Consider the following 19,330-nt stretch of genomic DNA (forward strand, 5'->3'; position numbering starts at 1 on the left):
GTGTGATGATTTACGTCAGTACAGGTATCCCGTATCGCACGCAAATATTATTCGTTTTTATAAACTTGATTAGTTTTTTAAGGCATGCCATGGGTTCGAAACAAATACAAAATCAAAATAGCATAATTGTGCAAACGATTAAAACGGACTGTTGTTGATGGCATACTTCAGTAATCCCGTGTGCGTTCGTCATGCGTTCGTCGTCTGCAACAGGCATCTCGAGACGTCAAATATTTCAGAAACAGCCGATTGTCGGCAAACTTCTGTCGTGGTAATTGTGCAATCTAGGCTTCCTTTTTCTATTATTTTTATACGCTTAAATTCCACGTCCGACTTTTGACCGATCGTCCTTTCGGAGCGGAATCCAGCCCATAGAGATCATACATACTTCCAGTCCCTTGTATCCGCCCGTAACAACGCCCCTAGCAACGGTTTGATTGGAGCGGTGACGTCACACTTACAGGGTCAAACTCTTTATCTTCCTCTTTGTCTGAAAGTAGGTTCTTTTTTTCAAAACATCTATTAAACCAAATTGAAGACACGTTTTTATTTGTAAGAAAATCTTAAAAACATTTATTTGTTAAAACGTTGTTAAAAACAGATGACATAGCATCCGGTTTGATTGAACGTTTGACGCGGCGTAGTTTAAAAGGGATCTTGCACTATCGAACGTAGGGCAAACCCAGATAACCAGGCGCTTTGTTTTCGTCAAGTCCTGTGTGCCCAGCCGGTCAGGCCTGTGGGCGTGTTCCAAAGCGCATCGAGCAGGCACCCCCGCGCTGCGTTTTGTACGCGATGGCCGACGATAAACGCGGGATGTGCGCCATGGTCTTCTCACCCCCCTCGAAGCAGCCTAACGTTGCCAAAGCCAGCACCTCCAATGTAGAGGTGCTGTTGCTGCAACCTTTTGCGCGGACTCCCCAACTGTGCTTCGAGGACGTACCCGTGGGAGCCGAGGCTAGCAGGTTCGTCAAAGTGCGCAACGTTTTGGACACTGCCTCCACGGTGTTCATCGAACGGGTTCCTCGAGACAAAGGGTTCGCCGTCGATCCCGAAGTCTTCAGACTGACTCCGGGCACGGAGCAATTAGTGAACTTCCTATGGAAACCGGCGGACGACGGTGCAAGCTGCAGGTCCACGGTCAGCGTCCGCTCTAGCCAAGGCTACAAGGGAATGCTGGTTCTGCTTGCGACTGTAAAGAAGTCGACGGAAAGGGTAACAACTCGAATAAAATATCTACCTTCGGTTTTCGTGCTCCTTGTCCTGTCGCCAAGTCGCAGGATTGCTCAGACAAGATTTGAAACGTAAAATATTTGTAATATACTTCATTGACGCTCTGAGAAAGCTGGTAGAAAATATAACGTCATTGACAAGTTCGCTCAGTCCAGAAAGCTAAACAAGCAAGCGGTGTGGCGACTCTTGTCGCTATGATGCTAGTGATCACCGTTCTGAGTTAGGACTTAGCGCTGACCTGGTGGGCTATGTTCGACAAATATTTCGTTTCTCCTAAAAAGGAACGGAAGTGACTAAAGCGACGATATCGGCTCCGATTGGTTAGAGGCTCAAATGACGAAAATTCCGTCTATCGTCATTTGAGCCTCTAGCCAGTGAGACGCGATATAGTCAGTTCCGTTACTTACATTTCTTTTTTAAGAGAAACGAAACATTTGTCGAACATAGCCCCCCAGATCATGTTTTGCTGGTGTGGAGGGGGAGGGGACCTCTCTATCTTCATATACTGGATGATTTGTTTAAGCGTGTGAATGCATTTTGTTTGTATGAATTTATTTTTCTCCTCTGGTGACTAAAAGGCTCAACATTCTAAGTGAACAAATAAATAAATAGAAGCAGCCATTGCAACCTCTATCATAACAATTCCTGTTCAAGACCATCTTTTAGTTTCTCAGCAAATTTATTTGTTCTTTCATGCTCCCAGGTTCTCAGAAAGCCACAGAAGCCCTGTGCCTCAACTCCTGCCAACCGACGGCAAGCAAAGGTTCCTGCTCCAGACAGCAAGAAAACTGCACAAGCTTCGATAATGACAAGACGAAACATCACCATACCTATAGAATTCAATTCGAGAACTGAAATGCGGCAGAAGAGTAGAGTCAAGCCCACCATTCCTTGCCCAGCAGCACAAGTCCAAGAAACGTCTACATTTGCGGATCCATCTTCCCAGCAGATCCACCAAGAGCCCTTTTTCGTTAATGCAGCTGGAACCCAGAGCTGCCAAGAAATACTTATCTGTAACAAAGTTGAGGTTGCAGACATCACTGGCACCCAGATCCGTCGTGAGACATTCATCTCTAACGCGGCTGCAGTTGAAGGCCCCACTGGTTCCACAGACTCCGAGGAATTTGAGGACAGCCTTAATTCTGCCCATACCGCCCCTGTCAATTCTGGAAAACTGAATGGCAGCCCTGTTGTGGGACATGTGTCTGCTGTGGATGAAAAAACTGAACGGTCTGCTTTCAGCACTGTATGTGAGGAGGACTCGATTGACTTCTCATCCAGCAGCAACTTCAGTGCAAGGATGCAGGCTTTGTATGAGGAGGTCATCAAAAGGCAAGCCCCAGGTCACAGCCCAGATTCAATGGAATCTGTCTTGGACAAGGAGTTCAGCATAAGGATGGAGGAACGATATCGGCGAGCGTTGGCAAGGCACCAGTCTCCTCAAGCACATTCCTTTGAAGCAGGGGATGAAGACATTGAGGTGCGAGAGCTTGAAGATGCTGCTGCAGAGTTGGATCTTGGTACCACAGCTGATGATGCTAGTTCTCTCTTCACCACTCGGAAACATGGCAATGATGGGGAGCTTCTCGGCTTTGATGACTTCTTCCCATCCAATATCAGCAGTATTCATGCCTCTTTTTTAAATCTATAATGGAATTTTTCCAGGTGCAGAGAAATGTGCACTTGTTTATGGTAACAAACCTGCATGTCAATGCTTCTTTTTTTAAATCACAGACAAAGTTGGATTGAGTTAATCTAGTCATTTGGACGTTTATACAATGCAGCATTTGAAATAAAAATGTGACTGTCAAATGTGTTCCAAATATGAGTAGGTCACTTTGCATGAAGTCATTTGCATTTCAGGATACTCAACACACCTGCAGACCCGGCTTTTCTGGGTCTGCAGGTGACTTCCAAACACCTTGCCTAACACTTTCTTCGAAGGTCATTGTCTTCTTGGTGTCCCTACCCTTACAGGTATTCACACTGCATGAACACTCCACTTGTATGAAGCGCAGTGCTTGCTATAGGCTTGACAATTAGAAGCTCCATTTACATTTTGGGCTAGAGAGGCACTGTTTCAATTGCATCTAGCAAGTTAAGTACCAATTTTTAAAGGTGCTGACCAATGAAAAGTGCCTAGATGCAAGCGAGCCAACTCGTAATAGTGTGCAATACTATATATCATGTTCATAAAATTTTGAAAAAGCCTATGCTCGAGCTTAGGTTTTTCTTAACATTATACACCTCTTTTGAGGAGAAGTGGACCACTGCCAGAGACAGGACACAAGTTTTCCCAGTTTTATCCACTAGAACTTTTGTCAATAATAATGCGGCGTCTATTGGTCCATTAAGGCCATTCCTCAGCAGCACACCCGTCGTATTGCAATAAGAGGCAACATAAAAGGGGTATGCAGGCAAGCTGATTAGGAAACAATCTAAACCCCAAGACAAGGAGAAATAAAAATAACGGACAACACAAAAGATTTTGTTGTCTTGTCCATTACTTTATTTCTCCTAGCCTCAGGGTTCAGATTATGACAACTCTCTGTTGCCCCTATCATTTGCACAAATTAGCATTTCAACCAGTTGCCTAGCTCTTGCTGCAGGGCTGGTCCTTCAAAGATTGCTCAAACCATTTAACTGTCTATCATGTTAAAGTTGTTGATATTACCTCCTACTGTACATCAGAATATTGCCAAAATACTGCAATCACCCTGTCACCATCCAACCGTGAACTATACCGAGCACCTAGTTCACTCAGACTGAATGAGACATAACCCAAATACAATTTACCATGTGGCTAACCTGCCTTGGGCTGTCCGACATCAATGAATGTGCATTTTACGAGTGAAAAGGCAGATTTCAGAAACCTAGTGTGTGATACTATATTTTATGTGGCAGAGGGTGCAAATATCTAGACAGTTGCCCACCTTGGTCTGCTTATGCAGCAAGCCCTGAAGTTCACTGAGAACAATGGTGCAGCACACAACAACCAGTCAGTCACTGGTACTTCTTAAACAGAACAGCTCAATTCAAATTTAAAAAAGGAAAGGGGCAAGATTTGTGCAAAAAGCAAGCAAGAAGTGGTGCAATGAATAGCCGTGCAAAATGATGTTATAGTGACACAGATGCGCCGACAATGTATTAGAATGTACGACTCATTTCCTGTAAAACATTTCTGAAATATGGTGCCCATATCTATGAGGCAGATATCCCTTTACATAAAAGCACCTGCGGGAGCATTCCTTGGGCATTTCACATAAGCATTTCTCGGCTTGCTACAGTTGCAACGTGCACTTGCTGAATTGCAATGTGTACTGCGATTTTCTCTCGGTTCGAGGCTTCCTTGGAAAGAGCTATACTTGAAGACAATGCCATAGGTGCTCATTCCCCTTGGGAACTTATTAGAGCTTTGCACGCAGAGTCTGCACAACTTGCATACAATTCGGTGCAGTGATCACAAAAATGACACAATCCAGCCGAAAAATGAAAGTTATCCAATCACACTTTAATACAAACTTTACAAAACCTTGCACAACTGGTACAAACTGGCAAACAGCTCACGGGGGACATCCAAAATCTGTGTATGAAATGAAAATGGGTTACAAGAAGGCCATCGGTGCTGCTTCATATTAGCCTTGGCTGGCAGTGTCTCTCCACAGGAATCTCACTAAGACACGTCCTAGAATGTCGTGTTTTGGGCACAACCCTTGGCAAGACTGATTCACACACTCACTGTGTACCTATTCCACTGAACTGCACACAAAAGAAAGGTGCAAGAAAAGTCCAAGCCTACACTGAAACAATTCCTTAATATCCACTTCCATAAACCAACTAGACACGAAGTCAGCGAAAGAAATATGCAGCATCAGAGCGTACATCTGGAACCGAATGCAGAACTTGTTCAAATGCACATCTAGACTTGCATCTTTGGGATTTTCAGTAAAGAATAAGTGAAAGGTGATGAATAAAACTCAGAGTGTGGACATACTAAAGACAACACACGCCTCTGTATGCTCACTGTCGCCGGGTGTTGTCTATGATGTTGAGACTACACCAGCTTATTTGTGCTCTCACATTTTGCAATCCAAAGGTCTATTAGAACATTAGAATCTAGACATGTGCAAATAGTAAATTTTGGAATCAATCTGAATTGCCTTAATTGTCGTAGAATTCCCCACCACATTGAATTAGAAATACGAGAGCTGTAGTAGAAAATTATGATTTTAATCAGGTTTGGAAACAAGTGATCCTTAAGTGTGCTACTACTACACACCCATAAAAACAAAGGTTCAGGAAAACAATTTTATAACATGTGCAGAAGCACAAGCATCTTATTTTCAAATAAATCTACACCAATCTGCCTGAAAGAAGTATCCTTCCACTTGCACACGGTCACACCGCGGAAAAGCAGCACTCGCGACATTGTCGCCCTTGGTTTCGCTTAGAAATCATGTATATGAAAAAGTAATGCCAATCCCCCTCTTCATGCTAGTATCTCTACATCTGCCCAGCCTCTCGCCCCCACAATATTTAACAACGATTTGCATTGCTCTCCCATATACAGGAGCTCTAGCTTCGCTTAGTTGAAGTGCACCCACAGCGCGGGGGAAGCACACTAAACTAAAAGCAGTCCTTTAAATTAATTCTGAAGGTAGGCAATAAACACCAGAAAATAGAATGCTACAATTTGATTCAAAGTTCAAATCAAATACACCAATATTTGAAAGTCTGAATATTTGCACATGTCTACTAGAACCCAGACAACACTGCGACTTAATAAAAAAACACAACAGCAACAAAAAAAAACAAAAAAAGAAACAGAACCATTACTAACCCACCAGCAAAGCTGCTATAAATGGGAGTATTAACGGTAATGATATTGATTATTGGACCACAAGACACTAAAAGCATGCCTCAGGATATATACTTAACCGTCAATAAAAAAATAACACACCGCAACAGATTTTAAAAAGACAACTGCCAAATAGAAACTATGTGTGGTGTGGAAGGCACTCCAAAGTTGAGATACAAACATGAAAGCCGTTTTAAGCAAGAACTCTCTCTGGGATACAGAGCAAGCTTAGAAGGCATAAGACCAAGTGGGTCACGGTTGCAAACATGCCCGGAAGTAGCACATCTGATTGTCATAGCCTGCTCGAGGAATGGCGTGCCAGTAGAAGACAGTTCTAAAACCTGGCTGTCAACCGTAAATATGACTGAGAGCTGCACACAGCTCGAGGCTAAAATTGATGCTCAAAATCTAAAGAACCTCAAAACACACAAAAGTATGAGAGAAGAGTTTTTGGTAGGCTTGGTTCTCCCCATGCTCCCTGTATTAAGACAAACAACGATAAAAAGAAAAGTGCCTTTGGTTGCGTCCTTTCCATAGGATGGTAGGTGTAACAAAGTTTCAAGAAAAAGAGTTCAGTTTACATTGGCAACAGGGTTAGCAAGAGTGAGGTCAAAGCATCCAAATCTGACTTAACTTTCCCCTAACAAATGCACAACCAAATATATACTAAAAAGCTAAAACTTAGAAACCATTTTGCAGTGCAGACCACAGTTAAAAGCAGAGACCCCAAAATTCTTTCCTTCTATCCAAAAAAAAAAAAGCCTTTTTTTTCCGGGGGCATATGATGCAGCAAAACTACAAGGCCACTATATACCTTGAGCATGATTTAGCATTGGGAAGAAGGCTTTACAGTTGGCCACTTTGAAAGGCATCCCAAAGTATATAGTTCCTACTTGGTAGTCATTGACAACATGTACAAGTATTCCAGAAAGTACATCTAGGGTCTGGAATTCACTTCCCTGCACAAAACACCAACATCCATGGCCCTGAATATTGAGTGAACTGTTTCGAAACAAACCGGACAAACAACCCGTTCGAAGAAACATAGGAATTACGGTGCTACAGGTCCCACGAAAAGACAATATAACGACGTTTCGGTTGAGTCACACAGCGGTCTGGTACATGGAGAGGTCGCTGTTTAGAAATGATTTGTCCCTCCGTCCTTTGTACAGCACATGCCTTACCGTTGCTTCTAGCGTAAACAAAGCCAGACTGCACTAGCGACCCATCAGAACAGTCCTTTTCTCTACCAGCCACCAACCACAAAGACACCAACATGTCACCCAGTAAGGAGAATGGCATGACGCAACTTCTTAAAAAATCAACTAAAATCAAAATTTTTATAGATTAAAATTAAATGAAAGTCCAGGCACCAGCCAAAAGTTTCAGAAATTACTCTATATTGTTTGTGCGAGGGTCGCCATGCCCATGTAAGAAGAGCTGCACCCTCAAATTTCAAGCAAATAATCCTTTATCCAATATATAACAGACTGAAAAAAAAAAAAAAAAAAGGATATACTGTAAACGACTTAATCTTTGCGAGGACCTAATTTTCGCAAATTTCGCGAATCGCCTACAAGTTGCGAAAAATGAGTCCTGCAAACAATTACGGCAAAATGTAAACGCACTGGAATCTATTTTGAGATGCCACGACGCCGCGAAAATTAGAACCCGCAAATTATTCCAAAACTTAAGCTTTGACTTAAATCATAAAATATTGAGCCCGCGGAAAATAAGTCATTTACAGCATATATATATATATATATGGTTGGAAAACATTGTCTGTGGTTTGTTTCTGGCATTAATGCAGAATGTTTCTGGATTAGTCCTTTATCTGGCACAACCACACAAAGGCAAGCAAACCACTGCACCGAAACATGCAACGAAAAACGCTCCCAAAAGCGGGACGCACCGAACAAAGCCTGCCGACACGGGTACCACACACCCTCCCTCCCCAAACCCGTCCGAGTAGCGCTTGTGGGGACCGCCTCCCGGAAGGTCCATCGTTCGCACATCCAAGGTCCATGAATGCAGACACACACACATACACACACACGGGCACCAACGATGGAAGACGCTGCAGCACCTCGGACACAAGAAGGCCCTCCAGAGTTCGGGCGGAGGGCGTGGCACTTCACTACTGCGACAGGGGCCCCAGGGTCTGCAGGTAGGCCGAGAAGAGCAGCACCAGGGCACCTGCGGCCGGGAGCGGAAACCGGGGCCGGACCCTGGCCACGACGAGGGAAGCGTCGGGGCTCGCACCCGCGGTCGCAGCTTCGCTTTCGGTTGGAGACCCCTCCTTTGCTGTGACGGCGCTGAGCTCTTCTCGTTCCGGCACGACCTCCGCCGTGGTGTCTGCAGGAAAGACAAACCCTCCCGGCTCACTACGACGATGGGGCACAACCTAATCGTATCGAAACCGACGGTCCTTGAACCCGCGCTTGTTATGCAAGTTCTTGTTCTTTACGTTTATTTCTTTGTTTATTTATACATACTGCAACCTCATATAGGGTCATTGCAGGAGTGGAAAATACAGATAGATGAACAAAACAATACAAAAAAACAAGATGCCCTTGAAGATGTTCACTGAAAACGACATGCATTAGGGGAAAGAAAGATTGTTAATTGCGCTAATAAAATCAACACTAGAAAGAATATGTATCTGTCCGTCAGTTTCATTCCAGTCATCGATGGTTTTCGGGAAAAACGGATGTTTAAAACAATTTATTATATTGAAGAGTAACAAAATTTAATGGATGAGATCGTCTGGTGCACATAGTAGTAAAAACTGAAATGTATTTATTTCGCTCGATGCCGCCGTCTTCATTGACGATTCTGTGGTATATTTTGAGTCAATCTAACTTTTGCCTCCAACACAGTGGCTCGAGCCCAAGAGATGACAAAGCTGACGAAGAAAAAAAATTGTGGTCATAACTATTAAAAATAAAGCGTAGAGTGTTAGCTTGGATAGATTCAAGTCGATGAACATCTTTTCTTTTTTTTTTTTTTACATAGGGATCCCATACAACAGATTCATACCATAGAATGGGCCTAAAGAGGGTTCAGTAGGCAGTTAGTTTGACTTCCCTGGTGGAGCATTTGAGAGTCCACTTGACATGTCTATCCCATCTAAGATTGGGCGTAAAGAAAACACCTTAAGTACTTAAACTCAATAACTTTGTTCAAAAGTCCATTATCAATACTGTAACTAAAAACAAAGGGAGATTTTTATTTGTAAATCTCAAAAATACAGTCTTATCAAGTTTAAGACCATTTGCTAATCCCTACTCCAATTGAGAGAGCGCACGAAAGATTCGTTAAAGGAGCTGTGCAACAATTTTAGTGCTTTGCTTAAATAATCTGGGAGTTGGTGTCTTGACCTTTCTGAAGTAAAGAAGAAAAAACCGCTTTTGTCTGCATGTCTTAGTTTTTATCTTAAAAATTAACAAAGATTCAGGTTTTCGGCACCTCTCAACTCCTTCACCACAGTCTCGTCTGGGTCCAGCCATCTACATTCGGCTCTGCCCCTCTGCCCCTATCACCCTCTGGCTTCTGGCGGCTGTTCCCAGTAGCAGTTTCGTTGACCTCGGATAGATGGCACCACTATATTTCCGTACATTAAAAGTTTTGTCGATGATACCAAGTTTTTGACGCATTCATATTTATGCTGGAACGACAAGATTTATAGAAAAATTATCTTCTATCAAGCAGGTATTTGCACAACTTCCTATTTTTTTACAAGCCCCCCACTGACGTCATGTTGCGTGGTTCTCATGGCCGCCGCTTGCGGCTGCAGGTCGGGAAATATTCTAACTTTTGCCTAGCAATTACGCAGCGGAATTGCAACATTTCGGAGAAAGGAGATATGTGTTTTCTGTCCTTTGTGACAAGATAAACAATGTCAAACATAGAATATGCAAATTCTTTCAATGTTAAAATCGTTGCACAGCTCCTTTAAGTAACAGCTGATCATTAATTGACATGATGTCAATGTACAGAACGCAGTCATTTGTATAAAGACGAAGTTTAACCGCTATGTTTTCTACAACATCATTGATATTTAAAATAAATAAAAGAGGACCTAACACCGATCCTTGCGGCCCACCTGAACTAACTGAAACCTCCGAAGAGATGGCATCTGCAAATGAAACTGTAGAGAATGCTAGTGTAGCGACCGAATAAATATGGCGCCACCTTCGGGTTTCGCTCTTGTGTACTTAAACAATCTGCGGAATAAACCTGGGGCTTTTTCTCAACCGACACACGTGGCTAACAAATCCGCTCACTCTAAAAAAAAAAAAAAAATTTTGTTTCTTCTCTTTGCAAGGAAGGCAAAGAAACAAAAATTAATTTTTGTTTCTCCACCTTGTCGCTCGCGCCTGTGCCTTGCGCTCTCGAGCCTTCTTAATGGTGTCAGAAGCGCCTCCAAGATGCCGGACACCCTGGAAACTCATGCTGTTTCGCCGCTCCCGCCATCAGCCGCTGCCTTCTCTCTACAGGCCCCGCCGCAGTTCACGTTTGCCGAAGCCAGCCTGTGGCCTGCCTGGCTCCAGCAAGTTGAAGATTACTCCTTTGCATCAGACCTGTCTGCTGTGTCTGAAGAAACCAAAGTGCGCACCATCCTATACTGCATGGGTCCCCAAGCTTGCGTGGTCCTCTCGTCCATCATGCTGGACTACGAGGTCTTCCGCTCAAATGCCGACGTCGCAGCCAAGCTCACGGGCTACTTCGTGCACCCCGTCAACGAGGTCTATGAGTCGTGTCGCCTCCACAAGTGCACGCAGTTGGTGGGCGAGACCATTGACGCGTTCTTCACGGCGTTGGGTAGCCTCGTCAAAAAGTGCAACTACCCGGCACCGGAGGTGGACGACCGTATCGTATGAAACCGGTTTGTCGACAGGCTGCAAAACTCGCGCCTGTCTGACCAACTTTGCCAGAATCCGAAATGGAGTCTCCAAGAAAACTCCTGCTGGCTCGACAACACGAGGACGCTGAAAACAAGAAGAAACGTCAAGCAACGACTTCGCAGCTGAGTCCCCTCAACGCTGATGCTGCATTGAGAAAGTCAACCAAGATGGCGCCCGCCTCCAAAGTTCGAGAACCTTCTTGAAGCCGGGACCAGGGGCGGGACAGCCATCATCATGGGTCAAAAGCGTTGTGCGACTACTGCGGCAACGCACCGCACTCGCGTTCCGAGTGTCGAGCCAGGAGGGCTACATAAAACCATTGCCAAAAGAAGGGACAATTCGCATCAGTATGCCGCTCCAGAATGAAGCGCCTCAGCCATATCCAGCTGCACTCCGTGGAATCGTCGCAAGCGTCCGGCCGGTACGTCGTTGTACGCGTCAACAGCTACCCCTACAGTTCAAGGTGGATTCAGGCGCAGACGTTTCTCTCGTCCCCTGCCCTTTTCCGGGATGTCCTGCCTCGTTGGACCAACCCATGGGCGAGCAACTCATCGGTCCGGGACGCCGCCGTCTGAACCTTCTCGGTACGTTCCCGGCTACCCTGGCATGGCGAGGTCGGACAGTACACCAGAAGCTGTACGTCGTCGGCGGCATGGACACACCTCTGCTAAGCTAAGCTGCAATCGTTGCTCTAGGGGTCGTCCACTTTGTCGATTCGATAACCGACGCCGACCCGCCGAAGACGACTTGTCGCCGCCCACCCCGACGCCGCCTGCAGCTGCTGCTCCGCTCTTCAAGGGACTTGGTACAATGCCTGACGTGTACCACATTCACACCAAGCCCGGAGCTGTGCCCTTCTCGCTAAGCGTACCCAGAAAGATTCCCATTCCTCTCCGAGGGGTGGTGAAAGATGAACTCGACAGAATGGAGAGAGAAGGCGTCATCTGACATGTTGAGACACCTATGACGTGGTGCGCAGGCCTTGTCGTGGTACCCAAGGCTGCTGGTGGCTATCGCCTCTGAGTCGACCTAACCAAGCTTAATCAGGTTGTTCTACGGGAGAGACCTGATGCCGACCATCGACCAGTTCCTGGAGTATTGGGAAGCATTGTCGTCTTCTCGAAACTTGATGTGTCGTCAGGGTTTCATCAAGTGCGTCTCTCCGAAAGCAGCCAGGAATACACAACGTTTATCACGCCCTTTGGGCGTTATTGCTACAGACGCCTTCCCTTCGGCATCACCTCAGGCCCGGAGGGGTTCCAACGCCAGATGTCGCATAGTCTCGAGGGCCTCGACGGGTGCGTCAACATGGTGGACGATATCCTCGTTTTCAGCAGGGACAGACCGGAGCCTGACGCTAGACTCGACGCCGTCCTCAAGAGACTGCAGTAGGCTGGCTTCACCCTTATTGCCTCCAAGTGTCAGTTTGGTGTGTCGTCCGTCAGGTTCCTGGGCGTTATCGTCAGTGCCAAAGGCACTGACGATCACGCCCAGACTCCGACCAGACGACACGCCCAGACGACACGACCAGACTCGGACAAGGTTTCTCTTATCACTAGTATGCGACCTCCGATGGATGTGCACGGGGTGCGACGCCTCCTGAACCATGTTGGACGATCCTTGCCGAACGTGTCGGCCACGACTGCTCCGATCAGACTCCTTCTCAACAAGGATACAGTATGGACCTGGGTATCCACTTAAGCTACAGCCTTCGAGTCGCTGAAGAGGATGGTGGCCTCCAGCTCTTGCGTCACCCGCTACAACCCCAAATACCCCACGACTGTATCTGCTGATGCCAGCTCGTACGGCTTCGGCGCCATACTCCTACAGGAGCAAGTGTCAGGAAAACGCCGAGCGGTCGCTTTTGCGTCACGTGCCTTGACAGCCGCTGAAGAACGGTACAGTCAGATCAAAAAAGAAGTGCTCGGAGTCTCATGGGCAGTTCAGCGCTTTGAAGAGTTTTTACGTGGCCTCAGCTTCATTGTGGAGATTGATCACCAGCCGCTGGTCAGGTTACTAGGCACGGCCGACCTCGACCTTATGCCTGCCCGCAACGAGCGTTTCCGCATCGAACTTCTGCGGTACCAGTTTTCAGTATGGTACGTTCCGGGGAAGTACCTGGCCACTGCCCACATGCTGTCACAGGATTCCGACGGCCCCTCTATAGCTGCCTGTTCCCCCGACAGTGTCGAGCTCTTTGTGTTACAAATCGTGACAGCCCTTCCTTAGACTCTGGCGGTGCACGTCGACGACTTCAGAAGGCATCAAGCTTCAGATGCTGATTGCTCTGCTCTGAGAGTCTACTGCACGAGAGGTTGGCCAAGACGAGATAGACTCCCCTTGAGTATGACCCGCTACTGGGAGCACCAGGGCGACTTTTCTAATTGCGAAGACCTGCTGCTCATAGGTGGACGTCTCGTCATGCCTTTGCTGCTGTGCAAGGACATCGTGGGCCTGCTCCACGATGGGCACCAAGGTGTGAACCGGTGTCTAGCCCTGGCCAAGGAGTCTGTGTCAAAAACCAGGTCAAGACTGCCGTTAAGAACTGTACTGCGTGTGCAAGCACCCGAGTTCAGCGTTGTGAACCCGTGCTTGCCACCGAAACCCCTTCAGCGCCATGAGAACGGGTTGCTGCTGACTTGTTCTACTTAGATGGCCAGGACCTCCTTCTCGTTGTTGACTACCGTTCGAGGTACCTTGAGGTCATAACGCTCCGGTCGATGTCCACGGATGCAGTCATCTGTGCTGTCAAGAGCATTTTTGCCCAGCACGGCATTCCACTAACGTTCTTCAGTGACAATGGGCCGCAGTTTGCATGCAAAGCGTTTTGGAACTTTGCGAAATGCTACGAATTCACACACCTCACGAGTAGCCCTCGCTACCCTCAATCGGATGGTGAAGCTGAGAGGACGGTCCACACAATCAAAGAACTGTTTCGGAAAGCGGAGGACCCCTTCCTGGCACTGCTAGCTCCTTATGGGACATTCTCTACGAGCACGCCTACCCGTCACCACCGCAAGCCTGGTTCCGGATTGGCCTGAAGTCAAGGACTTTAACGAGCGCGACGTTGCCCAGCGTCGTAGACAGCAGAGAGACTTCAATTCTCGCCACGCTACGCGGGATCTTCGCCCTCTCCAAGACGGAGAGGAAGTGTGGGTAGAACAGCAACGGTTCTGAGCCCTGCTCAGAGGCCAAAGTCGTATGTTGTCCAGATGCCCAGCAATGTCCTCGTGCGAAACCGCAGGCACCTCGTCCCCTGCAGCAGCTCTCCGTCACCATCTGCGACTTCTCAAACTAACAGTTCGGCAGCTCAGCAGCAGGCTTCCGAGGACAGAGACAGCGGTAGAGCACCTCTTGCGTCTCCGCGAGCACCTCCAGCGTCTCCAGGGACTTTAGAAACATGCTACTCCCGTTATAGATGGCGTGTGGCCCTAAACGACTGAACTTGTAGGGCATGTTCTTTTTGTCCTGCTGTGCATAGCAAGTAAGGTATTTGTGCTGGAGAGCAGTACTTTGCTGAGGATAGTTACGTTATGACGAACATGCGGACGCCGGTGTTTGCGTTCGAACAGTGGGTCGAGACCCAACTAATAATTTCAACCAGAACTCGATTGGCTCGATGCCCCGACGCCCCCGCGCGCTGTCATCTCTGCCTTTCCCTCAGTTGCTTTCCGTATTCATTACGAAATCCTCCCTCGTGATGGCTAAGGTAGGTTACACAAGTTACGACGACGTACACGCTTCCTGCCCTTTTGGGTAGATCACTGTAATCGCTTCGCCAGTCCCCTTAGCACTGTCAATAAATAAAACAACCAAAATTTCTTCTTCGCGCAGTGGAAGAATGTCGAGCTCACAATCATGGCGTAGCGGATTCAGTTTCCTTTGTGGCGCTGGTAGAATTTCCTTCTGGCTTCTAAATTTACCACTCTTTTGTATAGATTTTACGCTGAAATAAGTTTTGTAACGGTTTCCGTGGTGTTTCATCACACTTTTCACAGAAATCCCAGCCCTCGAACAAATTCCGTGTTAAAATATCTCGCATTTCATTATTTTCGGGTCCTTCGCCAAACGATTGGTAAACGCAGTAAGTCGATCACGGCACAAAGAGCTGTAGTAACCGCTTGGTCACGACAGACCGCTTAATATTTCTGAATGCATTGCTGTTGATTATACGAGCATTTTTCCCGCCTACGTTCAGGTAAAATATTGAAGGTAAAACTGAGGCAAGGTACTCATTAGGAGGACTAAAGATGACCACACCCTGTTAAAAACTGTGACTAGAAAATCCGCTATGTGGAGCCGAGAAAGAAATATTGGAGGACTGTCACTTGAGGATGCATCATTTAGCTGATTAATTGGAAATAAAACTGAACACCACTTCCAACATAGTTCCCAAAAAAAAATGTCTAAATTGAGTTGCCAACAGGTGCCCAGATTACTGACTCAAGAAAAATAATCAAAGTTTTCCAAAGCCAATTCGACACTGCTCAACGAAACATGTCCAAACTATATTTCATTCAAAATGTATGCCGCGCAGGGAATTGCAGAATTGGTCCACCGTACGAAACGCTATTGTAAACTCGTACGCTCAGTACATCCTGGAAGCGCAGAGATTCCTTCTCTCTTACCATTGTGAATGCAGAACGAACACATAACAGAGTCGGTATACACACCCTGTTCTGTTATCGTCCTGCCCGCTTTGCTGTCTAAAATCACAAAACGTTAAACCACCATGACCTTCCTTTTTTTTATATTCGTGGGTATTCTTTCACCCACCTTAGGTCGTGTTTCTGTAATGTGTTGAAAAGACGATGAGGGCGCTGCCAATTTTCGATGCGGTCAAATATAAATCTTTCGTCGTTACCATTTTACTCTAAGACATTAAGAAGAAGCACCTTAAAGGGGAAATGCAATCATATTTAAGCGCCTCCCTTTTTTGTGGTTTCCACGTGTCTCGGGGTTTGGGCTAGCCAGCGGGCACGGAGAGAGTAACTAAATATCAGTGCGTCATATTTTAACCGGACGACACAGAAACCTCCTCCACCTACGGGGGCAACCCACGGTGCCAAAAGCGCACGATATGTGAAGTCTTTGGTCCTGGGCTTACCACCGGTCAGAGCCGCTAAAAGCTTGTTTTTAGTCGAAATACAAAATATAAGTGGCACAAACCGTTTAAATTATTTTTAAGTAGTTTTTGTTCAGTTTTTTAGATCCGAAAAGAAACAAACGCAGTTCATAAAGTGTGGAAACAAGAAATGACCCATCGACATACCAGCCACCAAGCGGTGAAAAAGGTGGCGCATACTAGAAAGGTACAGTGGGATCAGGCACCGACGAGCGGTGAGCGTAGAAAAGTCCCGGATGTACGCGGCGGCGCTGCGGTCGTATACAAGCTCGAGGATCCGACCGGTTTCGGGGGCCTCTGGCGAGTAAATTTGGCTTGCGGTTTGGCCATTTGGCGGTATGGCAGCGCGAAGTGGCTCCTGTTCTGAACTAATCTTTACCCTGTGCTTGCTGTTGTTTGTGGCCAATGAAATGTCATGCCGAATTAGTGTTTAGTCGCGCAGCAAATGCAATGTGAGCCACCCTGGCTGCCCGCTTCATACAGCCCATCCAGAACATGCTTTAGTGGCGCCCTCTCGAGCAGTCGACATGGAGTGTGGCAGCCATGAGCACTCGCTGAGCTCACTATCCCTCCTCTAGTTCACGGCCACTCAAGCAACCAAGGAAGTCATGAAGAAGGTTATTTTTTGCTTGTTTCTGTAATTTTAAAAAAGCGAAATTCGAGAAAAGGAAAGTTTCATTAAGCTACTACGTTCAGCGCACTCAGATTCAGTGCAAATTAAAAACCAGTAAAAAAAGTCCTTACAGGGCCCCTTTAACACCATCATCACAAACAAGATTGTGCTTCATATTCTGCCGTTTGAAAACTCTCAAGTCAAAATGTACAATCTTAGTGTCTAATGCTAGTGGATAATTCCAATAAATATTTTATAGACAAATCGCAACTTTATTTGACTAGCCTCCATTTTATGTATTGTCCTTACACTAATATCTTTCCTTTCATGCACCAATAAAGTATCACCCTAAGAAGCAAGATGGCACATACATCAGATTGGAACCATTGGGCTAGCCCAGATATAAAGATGCTAGGCACCGACTGCACATAATCATAGATTAGAATAACATACTAGTCATACGAGCCAAATTTTTAGTGCCATGCAAATTCTGTATCATATCACCCCAGCCACAGGCCCAAAGTACACTAGTATTACTATACATGGATTGCAATGACGTCACGTGATCCGCCATTGCTCTGTACCATGTTCCAGTGCCCATACCTTCTGTGGCATACATTTGCCACCATTGAACCAGTTCTTCTCCACAAGGCTTGCCGAGAAGAACAAATTCAATTTTACGAAACGTATGCTGCAGAAGGTACGGGCACAGGAGCATGGTACGGAGCATCGACGGATGGTACGGTGCCATACGACGTCACATGCAAGGCATGCATTCAGCAGTCCTCCGCCTTCTAAAAACAAGTCACAGTTTATTATCCTATATTGGAGCTAGTACATGGGGTACCAATTTACTAACAATATTGATCAAGCAAAAAGTCTCGTATGACCAAATTAAGCTTAGTTAAAGGAGGAAATTCTATTGTACAAGTAAGAAAACATGAGCCACCGGATGTTTATGAAGTGCTGCATTCGATATTCCTCGTTGGCAAATGAAGACAGATCCCTCAACTGGCTGTGCGACTTTGGTTGACACGGTTGAGAACATTTGAACAGGGAAGGGCCCTTTGATTTGCCTATGCTGCCATGGACTCGTGCAAGTGCAATTGCACCCGTAGCAGCAATCAGTGAGACTATATATTTTATAGTTGCACAGGCTGATGTAAGCAACTAAACATAGGATGCCTATACTTGCCAACGCCAACATTTTTGCGCTACATTGTCAAGGTTAGCATAGCTTTTATGGCAATGTCAAAGCTACTTGCAAGGGTGCATGCAAATGAGATGCAAGAGAAAGCCACGTGCTTGCGCAACATTGTGAGGCTCCAGCATTGTGGAAACTAAGCTAGCCTTGACAATGTTGCACAATATTGTTGATGCCAAGTATAATGAAGAACCTCCAACCATAGGGCTCTGTACGGTCAGTCCGGCTTTTCGGTATAGTGACACTGGTTTACTCTGTAAATGAGAAATTTAGCCAGTACAGTATGACTGCTAGCCTGGGCCTTCAACATGCACGATGCAGCAGAGACACACACCCGTGAGCCAGTACAATGCTCATCCAGACCGAAAGAGGCGGGGGTGAGAAGATTATACTCGCAAATACCTTTCTGCAGCTAAGCAGACAAAGCTACTGGCGCAAGAGCGCCTGCGCATCTCGAGCACCCAACCAAAGCTGCACAAGCACACTCTTTGCTTGTTCTGAGATGCCACAGAAATACGTCTGCCAATACAGTACTACTAGCCACACCCTCGCGGCAAGAAAGTGTCTCCATCCATTGTTTGTGCAAGAAAACGAGCAAGCCGCAGCGCCCCGAACATTGAGCGTCCCCGGAAAGGAAAGAAGCGCAACTTACCGAAGTCGAGAGTGGAGACGCAAGAGGTTGAAGGAGAGGATGAGAGAGGGGAGGGGGAGGGGAGGAGGGGGGGGCCCTGTCAGGTGCCTGCCGCGGCCTCGGCCTCCAGGCGCAGGCCCTGCAGCTTGCGCAGCACCTGCCCGAAGGGGGGCCTGGCCTGGGGTTCGTCCTGCCAGGCCGCCCGCATGAGCTCGTAGACCTCGCTGGGGCAGCCCTCGGGGCACTCCATGCGGTAGCCCTTGCTCACATGGCGCACAACGTCTGCCAGTGGCTGCAACCCAGTAGTAAAGGACTTACGCTAAGTATACACACTTTTACGGCGCTTATTCCTCGGGCGAAAATTGATGAATCACTGGGCTGTGGAGGTGTACATGGCATCCATGGAGGTAGCAAGCTTCTGGAGGCAACATGACGCCAACAGAGGTGAATCCAGAAGTGTGGAGGGACACGCCCCCAACAATGAACCTTTGGTTACCCTCGGACGTGCCAGGGTGACCAAAACAACTGTCAAGTCATCTCTCCTTTTCGTCCAATGGCGCCGCTTGGTTTTGGTCATCGTTGCGGGCGTGCCCGTCCACACTTCTGGCTTCACCTCTGTTGGCCTCACGTCGTCTCCAGAAGCTTCCTACCTCCATGGTCACAAGGGACATCCGGCGTCCAATAAGTATACACTTTTACGGCACTCATTACTTGGGCAAAAGTTGCCGAATCATTGGGCTGTGTGCACATGCATCTGAT

At 46.7% G+C, this 19,330-nt stretch overlaps 2 protein-coding genes across 3 annotated transcripts in view; one reads left to right on the plus strand and one right to left on the minus strand.

The window, feature by feature from the left end:
* Window positions 1-628: 628 nt before the first annotated feature.
* Window positions 629-3,056, plus strand: LOC8027632. Its single transcript, XM_029992174.3, has 2 exons — window positions 629-1,215; window positions 1,937-3,056. The coding sequence occupies exons 1-2, from the start codon at window positions 796-798 to the stop codon at window positions 2,882-2,884; spliced, it is 1,368 nt and encodes a 455-aa protein (XP_029848034.2). The 5' UTR covers window positions 629-795; the 3' UTR covers window positions 2,885-3,056.
* Window positions 3,057-4,723: 1,667 nt separating this feature from the next.
* LOC8027631 (tyrosine-protein kinase CSK) overlaps window positions 4,724-19,330 on the minus strand; it is a 50,704-nt gene continuing 36,097 nt past the window's right edge. For both annotated transcript variants that reach the window (XM_029992175.3, XM_040504449.2), the window contains exons 11-12: window positions 18,593-18,863; window positions 4,724-8,446 (exon numbers count right to left, since the gene is read on the minus strand). In XM_029992175.3, coding sequence (XP_029848035.1) covers window positions 18,672-18,863 — 192 coding nt within the window. In that variant the 3' untranslated portion in view covers window positions 4,724-8,446; window positions 18,593-18,671. The remainder of the gene's footprint in view (window positions 8,447-18,592; window positions 18,864-19,330) is intronic.

Source organism: Ixodes scapularis, unplaced genomic scaffold, assembly GCF_016920785.2.
Source record: "Ixodes scapularis isolate PalLabHiFi unplaced genomic scaffold, ASM1692078v2 PGA_scaffold1__304_contigs__length_218370807, whole genome shotgun sequence".
Taxonomy (NCBI): Eukaryota; Metazoa; Arthropoda; class Arachnida; order Ixodida; family Ixodidae; genus Ixodes; species Ixodes scapularis.